Source organism: Panulirus ornatus, chromosome 26, assembly GCF_036320965.1.
Source record: "Panulirus ornatus isolate Po-2019 chromosome 26, ASM3632096v1, whole genome shotgun sequence".
NCBI classification, from domain to species: domain Eukaryota; kingdom Metazoa; phylum Arthropoda; class Malacostraca; order Decapoda; family Palinuridae; genus Panulirus; species Panulirus ornatus.
The window spans coordinates 5609005-5621489 of NC_092249.1; the positions used below are offsets into that span (position 1 = coordinate 5609005).

At 38.9% G+C, this 12485-nt stretch overlaps 1 protein-coding gene across 18 annotated transcripts in view; it reads right to left on the reverse strand.

The window, feature by feature from the left end:
* Positions 1–12485, reverse strand: part of unc80 (unc80, NALCN channel complex subunit) — a 283207-nt gene that overhangs the window by 161562 nt on the left and 109160 nt on the right. For all 18 annotated transcript variants that reach the window (XR_011714624.1, XM_071677907.1, XM_071677920.1 and 15 more), the window contains 7 exons: positions 9913–10151; positions 8547–8734; positions 4954–5102; positions 3925–4102; positions 3077–3209; positions 2513–2693; positions 1448–1566 (listed from right to left, as the gene is read on the reverse strand). Coding sequence is in view for 17 of the 18 variants with exons in the window: in XM_071677907.1 (XP_071534008.1) it covers positions 1448–1566; positions 2513–2693; positions 3077–3209; positions 3925–4102; positions 4954–5102; positions 8547–8734; positions 9913–10151 (1187 nt within the window). In the remaining variant the exon portion in view is untranslated. The remainder of the gene's footprint in view (positions 1–1447; positions 1567–2512; positions 2694–3076; positions 3210–3924; positions 4103–4953; positions 5103–8546; positions 8735–9912; positions 10152–12485) is intronic.

The following is a 12485-nucleotide window of genomic DNA, read 5'->3' on the forward strand; positions in this document are numbered from 1 at the left end:
ATGGGGGGGGGGGGGTTGGGCCATTTCTTTCGTCTGTTTCCTTGCGCTACCTCGCAAACGCGGGAGACAGCGACAAAGTATAAAAAAAAAAAAAAAAAAAAAAAAAAGCTTATCTATACAATTTCTTGTAAGCTTCCTCAGCAGAGGAGTAAATGAGAGAGAACTTTGTATACCTAAACATGGGACTTCAGATAATTCTAAGGAAATTCTGGCTATTTCCTGTCCAGGTACTGTATTCATATGGTTGAGCATACAAGAATCAAAACGGATTCATGTCCCTTCCTCACACTAGAGTAGAAAGCATCTCCAAGTAAGCAAAGCTGTTAATCAGGTATCAACAAGGCTCTAGATGACAGTTTAAACTGATCATATGGAAGTTTAACTTCCCTGGATGTTGCATAAAAAGACTAGGGAGAATCCTCAGGACAAAAAGTTAATCCAAGAGAGATCATTTCATTTATAAAAGGCAACATCACAGCAGCGAGGCATCCAATAAGTTTGGGAACAAGCCATTCCTAACACACCTCCAAACAAAACAGGTGATTCCCACTTTGATAACAGGTCATTAGAAACTCACATAAAAGCTCAATACAGTACCTAAAGCGAGTTGACAATAATGGACTCTCATTTCACTTCTAACTGATGCATGATATCCAGGCATTTGATACTAGGGCCTTTGAGGTTCACTGGAACCAATAGGATCAAAGTATCTCTTCACTCCAACACTGATTAAAGAAATTCAGACACCAACATTTTAAAGATTCACTGGAAAGCTCAACCCTGGATCCCACTCCATAAGATAGCAAAGTACATTCTTATTCACCATTTCCCTATGATAGGTCTAGATAAAGTATCTTGAGCTCCATATCTCTGGGATTTCTCCAAGTAATATGCAGATAAGACATTGGATGGATTAGCAATGAACCTCTCTAAACATAACAGAACTTCCACCTCTAGACAATAACAATCAATCTAAAAAACAATTCAAGGTTTTGTGGCCTCACATGAAGAGCTAGTTGCAACCAACATGTGACTTTAATTCTATTTTCATCTACAGCATAAGAACAGTGCTACAAATACTATAGCTTTCAACAAGAGTGCTTTATAGACACCTACGGCACTAGGTTTTGATGCAGACCTATACCACCCCATCATAACAAACCTTCCAAAATCCATTTTTATGTATAGACAAAGATGCCAATATTTGCTATCATCACCTACTGACTATCATGAACTGGCACACTCCAAGGTATGATGCTTTGTTGCATAGCTATCATAATAAAAGGACCAGATCAATACAAATCACAGATATCACACAATCTGGCCCAAAGATATAACATGCATCATTGCATAAAAGCATTATAACTAATATGAAAACATTCAAAAAGAACACAGGCCAAAAATTTTCCAATTTCATACCATAAGTAATGTCTAGCTGAACATTTACCTGGAGTCTCATCACAGCTGTAGTCCTTTTTCTTGCTCTTCCCGAAGCTAATCCATCCAAACTGGTCTTCCATTCTACGGCGTGCCTGCGTCAGCTTATTTTTCTTTATGCTCAAACGTCTGCAAGCACAAAGCAGTGTTATAACTAACCTAAACATCAGTGATCAAAGGCTTAGTAGTGATTAAACACATGTTTAGATAGGGTAACTGGGAACACAGAGCAAGTGTAATTTATCTTTTACTTACTCTTCCTGCCTTGTGAGGTAGCATCAGAACTAAGCCTTCTAGAAAAAAATTCTTGCTTCACTTCTTCTATTCTAACTTTTCCTCTTTTTGTTATAACTAACTGCCTCTGCTGCCTAGATGAGGAAGTGTCAGGAACAAACAAACAACGGCCTCATTCACAAATATTCCCTTTCTACCTGTCACTTAAACCAAAAGCAAGGCCTGATATCCACAAAGTATTCCATGGTTTACCTACTTTTATAAAAAGATGAACATGAGGAGAAGACTTCCAAGTTTTTGCTCCTTTCGTAGTTACCTTCTACAACATACAGGAGGTATGTGGGTACCATCCTTAACCCCTCATCTCAAGGTCCTAACAAGTTCTTTTCTGGTCCACTGTCAGGATCTGGGAAACCCACCATTCTGACACTTTTGCCATGACCAACCTTACAATAAAAATTAATGAACCACACCAAAAGTGACACCTGTTGTCTTAGCTAATTGTCTGATAGATGCAAGTCTGTCTTTCATCACTTCATGTACCTGGTCGACCATTCTGGCGGTGCTACCTCAACAAGATGATCTGGTTTGTATTCATCTTCAGTTCTCATTTCACTGTGCTTAAATTCAACTACCCAATTATCTATCAGAGTATAAGAAGAACTCTTTTACAGCTGCAATTATATCCATATTCAAATGACACTGAGGTAAAATTTGAGAGCAATTTACTGCTATAGTTATCCTTCTCTAAGCAAGTTTCTAAATCTGCCTGCTATTTATAACTTAATAAACAACTTTTATAATATCAATTCAAAAACATGGAAGTACATGTATGACTCACCCAGCCCCTGGTTTAGTGATGAGCCTTGGACGAGTTAGCCCACCAGACAGACCATGGGAAACACTATGGGTTGCTGTGTGGGACAAGCGATGAGCAAGAGCTGGGGGTATCTCCACAGGTTCACCAAGATATGGGCCAATGCCTAGATCCCCCTCCATACTTCGACCACGAAACCAACTCACTGATAATAAAGGTGGAAAAGCCTGAATAAGAATTCAATTCAATACTGAAACCTTATGAAACTGCTTCAGGGGCATAATCTCCTAACATTAATACCAACAAAAGGTGATGGATATCTAAAAACACTTATTTAAAGGATCTATAACTTTCATGTCTACTCTTGATCATCCTTGTTTTCATCCAAGTGAGGAATATCCAAGAAATTTCCCTTATCTTTCAAGAAAAAGAATGTCTCAGTGCTGCAGGAGTTCCAAAGGAATTTGCTCTAATCATTTCATTTCATGTCCTGTTCCCCACCAAGTGTTGAAAAGGTTCACCATGAAACATACCATTGGGATACAGGAGAATGTATAAAATTGTTGGAACTTAAAATACACAACTCACCAATCTTAGAAACCCTTCTTCCTTTGGGATGGGCATTGGGTGCGAGATGATCATGCTCTGAGAGTTGAGGGCCCATCATCTGAAGGTGGCGACTGCGTACTGTTGATACAGGACTCTGCCCACCTGGTGAGTCCTGGTAACAATGGAAAAATTTTCTTAAAAACATACATTCAGAGCAGCAAACTTTTATATCTTAATGAAATATTATGACTACAAACTAGCACCTTCAGAAGCTGATTTTCATATTTCTTCAGAAGACAGCTACTAGATGTCTGTGATTATACATGATGTGAAATCTTAGCTTTCCTTGCTAAGTTGTAAAAACCAAGTGCGTAAGAAAAGGATATCTTATGTAGTATAGTTGGGATTAAAAGAAAAGGTAAAGAATAATAATGTGAAAGGAGTTTGTGTTGTAAAGAAACACAGACAGATTATGGAAGAAAGACTTTTACGATGATATAATCAAGATAATACACAATAGTACAGTTCAGAGTACATGGAAAGCATTAAACTGGAAGAGATGGGCAGATGATGTGGGCTTGAGATATTTTGGAAGAGGATGACAGAGGAATGAATTTTGATCAGGTACAACATAGTTGCTTTGTGAGTAGATGGAGGTGTAAATAAAGACTTCAGTCTCAGTTGACAGATCAGTTTTGCCTGCAATTCAGTATGTTATATTAACATGGAAGCTTTTGTTTCAATTAAGCACACTGGAGAGTAATCAAAGATGTGTGAAAGTAAACTGTGAAGTGATCTGAACTTGATTTACCCAAAGTATATGGTAGAGGGTGTAAGGATAATACTGATAAGAAATTAAAAATGTTTCCTCAATATTGGTCTCTCACCTCTTGCTGATCATCATAAACACTGCTAACAGAAGGGGCTTTCCTGATGACTGAGGTGATAGAGGAAGAGGTTGACTTCTTCTTGAAGATTCCTTTCCTCCCTTTCCCACCATCTCCTCCTTCCTCGGCTGTGGTTGGAGGGGAATCCCGGTATGTGTCCTCCTCAATTGTAACACGCCTGAGGGATAAAGTTAAAGAATTCTTTACGAGCAGCTCTAAAATATGACTAACATTCTACTTTCCTGAAGATGGATATCCAAACAAGTAAAATACAAAAGGCTGTTGATTAGTTCAACTGAGGCAATGTCAACGCATTCAAAACTATACATCAAACCAGGTCAGGATCCAACAGTAATTAACTTAAGAGTGTTCACAAGACAAAACTGTCTATCTATCTATCTATCTATCTACATTCTATCCATCATAATACTGAAAATTAGGTTTTCAAGGATGAAAATTCATTTCTCTATCACTGAAAATTAGGTTTTCAAGGATGAAAATTCATTTCTCTATCTTAGACTGATCCCTACAGAGCATCTGAGACAGCACTTGCTCAGTAAAGTTTTAAAACATCATTTCAGCCACAAGAAAATGACAGCCACAGGAAAATGAGAGACATCAATGAGGATTCATATCCTTCCACCATCATAAATCAAGTGAGCCCAGCAGATGCTCATTCAAAGGAACTTAATGACCATACAGTAACCTACCCAGGCCTAGGTGTAAGGTAAGGTGGTGTGATGTAGACCATCACTCCCATCATTTACTCACCACTGGTATCTGTTCCCTATTACTCTTAGGGATCAAGAAACAGTATTCACGAAAAGGAAAGAAGCGAAGGGAGAGAAAAATCATTGCTCAAGTGTGTCAGGAGCATACCCACATTCGTATATGAATGTGTCATTGCAGATGTGCACATATCTTAATATGAGATTGAAGGATATGCTCACATGTGCATGCATTTGTTTTATCTATGTCAGTACTCATGAAGAATATATAACATACATTAGCATGAAATAATTTCCTAACCTGACAACCCTTGTGGTCTGCAACTTCTGTCGCTGCTTATGGGGTCGATCAGCAGAATCAATGAGGCCTGAAAGTGCTACCCTCCGAAATACCCCACCATGAGCCTCTCGAACATACCCCAACAGTTGGCGAACATCACAATACACAGCCTGAAAGAAAAATAAGATACAAAGGACATGCAAGGGACAAACTACTAAATGTTTTCCTTGAGATAACTTCAACAAATCCAACAACCTTTACAAACTGTAAATTATGGTCAGTAAAAATCTAATAAATCAGATAATCATGATTTCACATACTGGGATTGGCTCATAATATTCAAAAACAATTTGGACAAGAGTTTTAGTTGAAATGGAAGTCATGTTAGCTTAAGTAAAAGCAATGCATTCCTCTATACTGCAACATTTGGGCAAATTCACCAGTTCAAACCATTCGGGCCAAATGTTGTCACATGCACATCAGTGATGTCACATAAGGTATAAGGGTGCCATGATATCACTAATGAGGATTCAGTTAACCTTTTGGACCTAGCTTCTGCACACATACCCAAGCTTTAGAAATACTTTTTTGGCAATTGCACTGTTCCTCCAAATTCTTATGACTCACAGTACCTTATGTTGAAGCCTCAGACCCTGCAGAATTCAGAATCGCATAAAACTCAAGAAAAGATTTAATACCACTCTGAATATCAAAACTGATTACAGAACTTTTCATTGATGTTTTATAATACCAAAATATCTTCAGTGTACTGTCTGACAGCAGATCTAACTATAGAAAGATGTCCTCATCAAGGCTAGCCAGGCCTTGCATGAAAAATGAATCAAAATGACAAAAAGAAAAGAATTTAAAACAGTAGTATGAAAAAACTATCATAAAACATAAGTAGTAAAAGATGGATCAAATTTTAAACAAATTGAAAAATTCACAGTAATAGCAAATAAAACAACTCTCATGAAAAAGTTCTAACAAATGAATCATATGCAACAATACCTAGCTTCAATAATATTTATAATATAGGCAGTGAAGTAAATGAGAGTAGAGTACAATTTTGTATGCATGACACCACCATCAGTATAATGGTAAGAGTAAAGGAAATAAAAATGTATGTAAGAACAGATGTAACTTGTAAGTGGGGGGAAAGACACCCTAGAGGAATCTAATTAATAAAAAATTGAAATGAATATCAATCTGCTCAATGTATTATCACCACCACTGATGAGAGAGAGGACCACCTACCCTATCATCAACTTGAGCTACTTGTTGTTGCCTTCCTTGAAAGACAAGAGTGTGTGCCTTGAAAAAATACTATGGATATTCAAAACCTAATGGTGTGGATTGAATTTCTTTTTATACTGGACTGTTGATCCTCCTGTAAACAAGTTAGTGCCAAGAGCATGTGAAGAATGGCTGCATCCACTCACATCTTTCTCTACTCTATCATGTGTAATGCTCTGAAACCATAGTTTCCTGTCCACAACCAGGCCCTGCAAACCCTTTCATGGTTTACCCCAGATGCTTATATGACGCCCTGATTCAATCCAATTACAGCATAACAGCCCCAATATGCCTTTCACCTTCTTGCATGTTCAGGCCCCAATCACTCAAAATAATTTTCACTCCATCCCTCTATCTCTAATTTGGTCTCCCAGTTCTCCTTGTTCCTTCCACTTCTGATGCAATATCCTTTCCTCAGTCATTCTCTACATTTGTCCAAATGAGTTCAGCACACCCAATTCAACTCTCCCAACCCACTCTTTCTATTACTACACACCTCTTACCCTTTCATTACTTATTTGAACAAACTACCTCACACCACATAACTGTCCTTAAACATTTCATTTCCAACACATCCATCCTCCTCCACACAGCCTTATCTACAGCCCATGCCTTGCATCCATTTAATATTGCTGCGACTACTATACCTTCAAAAATACCAATTTTTGCCCTCCCAGATAACATTCTTTTTTTCCACACATTCTTCAGCATTTCCTAAACCTTTGCACCCTCACCCACCCTATGGGAAATGGTGTACATTATTCTAAGCATGTATATATACACAAAACCAGTTGGCAATATTAATGAGAGCAAGGGACCTCTGTAAGGGTAACAAAGCAAGCTAAACTCACAGACTTGGCTACAACCAAGAGTTTCTGACAAGTACCAAACTTCCTAAATATCTTTGATTTAACCTCAAGTGTGATAGCTTTATGTTCTGTACTCCACTGGATATCCTTTAGTACTCCTTCTAGATATATTAATATGCCCACACTTACTTTGAATACCACAAATACAAGGGTAGCAGTAAACAAAAACAAACTTTTTAGGTGAGTCATAATTAAAATAAACATCATAAGTACAGAAACACCTCAAAATATTGTAATTAAAAGAAAATATCCCTTAATGAATGAAGAATATAAAGGTAATCTAGTCTGTTTCCAATGTATTGTAAGTTGAAGCACAATGTAGCAAGTTGGTACTACAGAGCCTAATTCTATAGTATCATAAGTCCAAACATCTCAATTCTAAGCACCACAAATCAAAGTCCCAGTATAAATAACCCTGATGCACTCTAATATTTATTTCTGATCACACACACACTATTTCCATTACAAAAGCTCTTAACTGCATTCAAACCTTGAATGTACCTCATATCAGCCTTCCTATTCAATTTGTCATGTGGCACTTTCAAATCAACAAATACTGTACACTTTCTCCTTCCTAGACCTCTAATACTATCTGTCTTTATGCAAAATATCTGGTCTAAACACCCCCTTCCCTACCAAAGCCCATCATAATCTTCACCTATAAGGGGTTCACTTATCCTTTTATCAACATAAACATCAGTCATGATTCTACCACACACATTGCCACTTACTCTAAGAATAATCATTCCTCTGTAATTTTTATAATAATTTTTACTCCCATAAAATATAAAGAAGGGAACAAATACTGCCTTCCACTAGTAGTCCATGATCTTAACACTTTTCCACACTTCACAAACACATTCCTGACCAACTCTATAGCAGTTTCACCTCTACTTCTCACTCATCATTCTTTTTATATCCTCGGCAGTTTGAATCTTTAAAAACATTAATGCTCTTCTCACTTCCTCCTTTGTAATGCCTTCCTCCCACACATATGTTTTATCTCTCGTTGCCTCTAATCCTACTGAAAGAACAGCCCAAACTCTTCCACCTTCATCATAATCTATTCTTATTGATATAGGTGGGTTAATTGTAAACAGCAGGCACTTTTTGTGGGAATTAATCTTCCCTGAACTCCAATTCCACAAGGGCAAAGGGCTGCGATACCCAATTTGCTTGAGTAGATATACTACTTTACAAGAAATGAAACAAATATAGAGGCACTGTCTAAACTAGACAAACCAGTAATTTTTCAATGGAGCTATCAAATGATTTCGAATATTCAGTCATGCTATGTTTTTGGAATACTGGCTCATCACTGAGTTCTAATTTCCTGTAATATCATTAACTTTCTTTAGAAAAACTATAAAATTACAAACTTCTGTGAAATAAGTTTCATGCATGCTTGTATTTGCTCATTTCAAAATAAAAGTTTTCACAAATACTTACCATATTTTCTAGACTCTTTAGTTCTTTGCTTGACTTGACAAAACGAGACACTAAAGCCTTGAACACAGAAGCAACTAGCTGTCCCTCAATGCCCCTTGAGCCAGCACCCCCAAGGGAGGCTCCAAAGTTGGTGGCATACCCACCTTGCTGGTTGTCAACACCTTTACCTGAGCCTGTTCGCTTTTGGCCTGAAAAAGCAATTAGATTACCTACAATGGAAGCTGGACAATAGGGAAAAATATGTATTTCAAGACAAGAAAAATCTATGTTGGTATCAGGACAAGAGATTTTTTTCTTATTCTTTAATATTTCAACAAATATCCATATTATTCACTATCATTGCTGTACCTATGATAGAAACAAAAACTAAATGTGATACACACAAACAGAAGCTCCGTGTCCTTCCCTCTTATCTTACGGTGAGGAATAATTACCCCTAAATGTACTAACCACACTCCTTCCTCCCATTCTAGATTAGTGTTAGTACAGAAAAGTATAATAATTCTAAATATATGGTAGTAGTTGGTTGGCACCTAACGACTAGGGAGGTATATCACCAGTATATCCCGCCTAGGTATTGTGAGGGTTGGTAACAGCTGTACAGTAAGCCAGCACTTCAGTGGTTGTTAAGTTGCACTCATCTGACCTAGGTAGCTGTCTTTTCTTTCTGACTCACCCACATGTGGACTACGGGCATTCTGTCCACAAACATGCAATCTCTCCATGTCATACATAACACTTGACAACACTGAACTTACACAGCTCATTCTTCATCACAGCAGATTTGCTGCAGTGAGCACTATGTGCTAGCTTGCCTTTGGGTAAAATGATAGAAGCAGTAGATAGTAGTAGTAGGTAGGAGCATTTACGCTGGAGTATTAGGTATAAACATCAGGAAAAAGTAGTAGGTAGGAACATAAGGTAGAAGTAGTCAGTAGGAACATTACGTAAAAGCCTCTGCAAACACTGTGCTAGAGTTGCCATCTGCCAGTGTCCTATCAAGGGTGAGGCACTAAAGGCTAAGAATTGGCACTGGAGTTCTCTAATCATGGAGAGACTATTGCCGTGGCCACCCCACTGAGGGAGTTCCAGTTGGGACAGGCATTAGAGATAGACAGACAGAATATAGTCTTGCTATCCACCACCAATGCTGCATTTGTTTATTAAACAAAAGCATGGTGTGAAACCAAATTCAAAAAAAGAAAAATGCTACATTATCTTGCCAAAGGCTGGCTTTTCACTCAAGAAATGACTGCCATGGCTTAATCAGAAAAGGATGTAAACACAAGTATTACAAAATGCTTCTTTCATATTACAGGTCGATGTTAAAAGCTGAAATAAGAAAAAGAAACTACTGCATACTTACTCATTGGTGATAGCAGAGAGCCAGGGTCAACACAGAAGCCAAGAAATGCATGGAAAAATTCCAGTATTTCAGTCATTGGTCTTGTCTTTACAAAGACTCTAAGGAACCTCCTGAAGGCACTCTGATCATTGCGGTACATACGAGCCAAAAGGCCCTGACCAGTACAACGAAGAAATTCTGCAGGAGGTCCACGATGTCCATCACCACACCCTTGCTGACATCCCAGATGACGGTAGACCCTACAGATGCATTTAATCTAAGTTTCAATTGCTGATGATGAAAATTATGTAAATGATACATTTCTGACTTCCATGCAAGACTTTTATTCTCTTATCAATTTTTTGTCCTCTTTATAATCTTTCCTCACTCATTCTCTCCATGTGCCCAAACCATTTCAAAACACCCTCTTCTGCTCTCTCAACCACGCTCTTTTTATTTCCACACATCTCTCTTACCCTTACGTTACTTACTCGATCAAACCACCTCACACCACACATTGTCCTCAAACATCTCATTTCCAGCACATCCATCCTCCTGCGCACAACTCTATCCATAGCCCACGCCTCGCAACCATACAACATTGTTGGAACCACTATTCCTTCAAACATACCCATTTTTGCTTTCCGAGATAATGTTCTCGACTTCCACACATTTTTCAAGGCTCCCAAAATTTTCGCCCCCTCCCCCACCCTATGATCCACTTCCGCTTCCATGGTTCCATCCGCTGACAGATCCACTCCCAGATATCTAAAACACTTCACTTCCTCCAGTTTTTCTCCATTCAAACTCACCTCCCAATTGACTTGACCCTCAACCCTACTGTACCTAATAACCTTGCTCTTATTCACATTTACTCTTAACTTTCTTCTTCCACACACTTTACCAAACTCAGTCACCAGCTTCTGCAGTTTCTCACATGAATCAGCCACCAGCGCTGTATCATCAGCGAACAACAACTGACTCACTTCCCAAGCTCTCTCATCCCCAACAGACTTCATACTTGCCCCTCTTTCCAAGACTCTTGCATTTACCTCCCTAACAACCCCATCCATAAACAAATTAAACAACCATGGAGACATCACACACCCCTGCCGCAAACCTACATTCACTGAGAACCAATCACTTTCCTCTCTTCCTACACGTACACATGCCTTACATCCTCGATAAAAACTTTTCACTGCTTCTAACAACTTGCCTCCCACACCATATATTCTTAATACCTTCCACAGAGCATCTCTATCAACTCTATCATATGCCTTCTCCAGATCCATAAATGCTACATACAAATCCATTTGCTTTTCTAAGTATTTCTCACATACATTCTTCAAAGCAAACACCTGATCCACACATCCTCTACCACTTCTGAAACCGCACTGCTCTTCCCCAATCTGATGCTCTGTACATGCCTTCACCCTCTCAATCAATACCCTCCCATATAGTTTACCAGGAATACTCAACAAACTTATACCTCTGTAATTTGAGCACTCACTCTTATCCCCTTTGCCTTTGTACAATGGCACTATGCACGCATTCCGCCAATCCTCAGGCACCTCACCATGAGTCATACATACATTAAATAACCTTACCAACCAGTCAACAATACAGTCACCCCCTTTTTTAATAAATTCCACTGCAATACCATCCAAACCTGCTGCCTTGCCGGCTTTCATCTTCCGCAAAGCTTTTACTACCTCTTCTCTGTTTACCAAATCATTTTCCCTAACCCTCTCACTTTGCACACCACCTCGACCAAAACACCCTATATCTGCCACTCTGTCATCAGACACATTCAACAAACCTTCAAAATACTCATTCCATCTCCTTCTCACATCACCACTACTTGTTATCACCTCCCCATTTACGCCCTTCACTGAAGTTCCCATTTGCTCCCTTGTCTTACGCACCCTATTTACCTCCTTCCAGAACATCTTTTTATTCTCCCTAAAATTTACTGATAGTCTCTCACCCCAACTCTCATTTGCCCTTTTTTTCACCTCTTGCACCTTTCTCTTGACCTCCTGTCTCTTTCTTTTATACTTCTCCCACTCAATTGCATTTTTTCCCTGCAAAAATCGTCCAAATGCCTCTCTCTTCTCTTTCACTAATACTCTTACTTCTTCATCCCACCACTCACTACCCTTTCTAAACAGCCCACCTCCCACTCTTCTCATGCCACAAGCATCTTTTGCGCAATCCATCACTGATTCCCTAAATACATCCCATTCCTCCCCCACTCCCCTTACTTCCATTGTTCTCACCTTTTTCCATTCTGTACACAGTCTCTCCTGGTACTTCCCCACACAGGTCTCCTTCCCAAGCTCACTTACTCTCACCACCTTCTTCACCCCAACATTCACTCCTCTTTTCTGAAAACCCATACTAATCTTCACCTTAGCCTCCACAAGATAATGATCAGACATCCCTCCAGTTGCACCTCTCAGCACATTAACATCCAAAAGTCTCTCTTTCGCACGCCTGTCAATTAACACGTAATCCAATAACGCTCTCTGGCCATCTCTCCTGCTTACATAAGTATACTTATGTATATCTCGCTTTTTAAACCAGGTATTCCC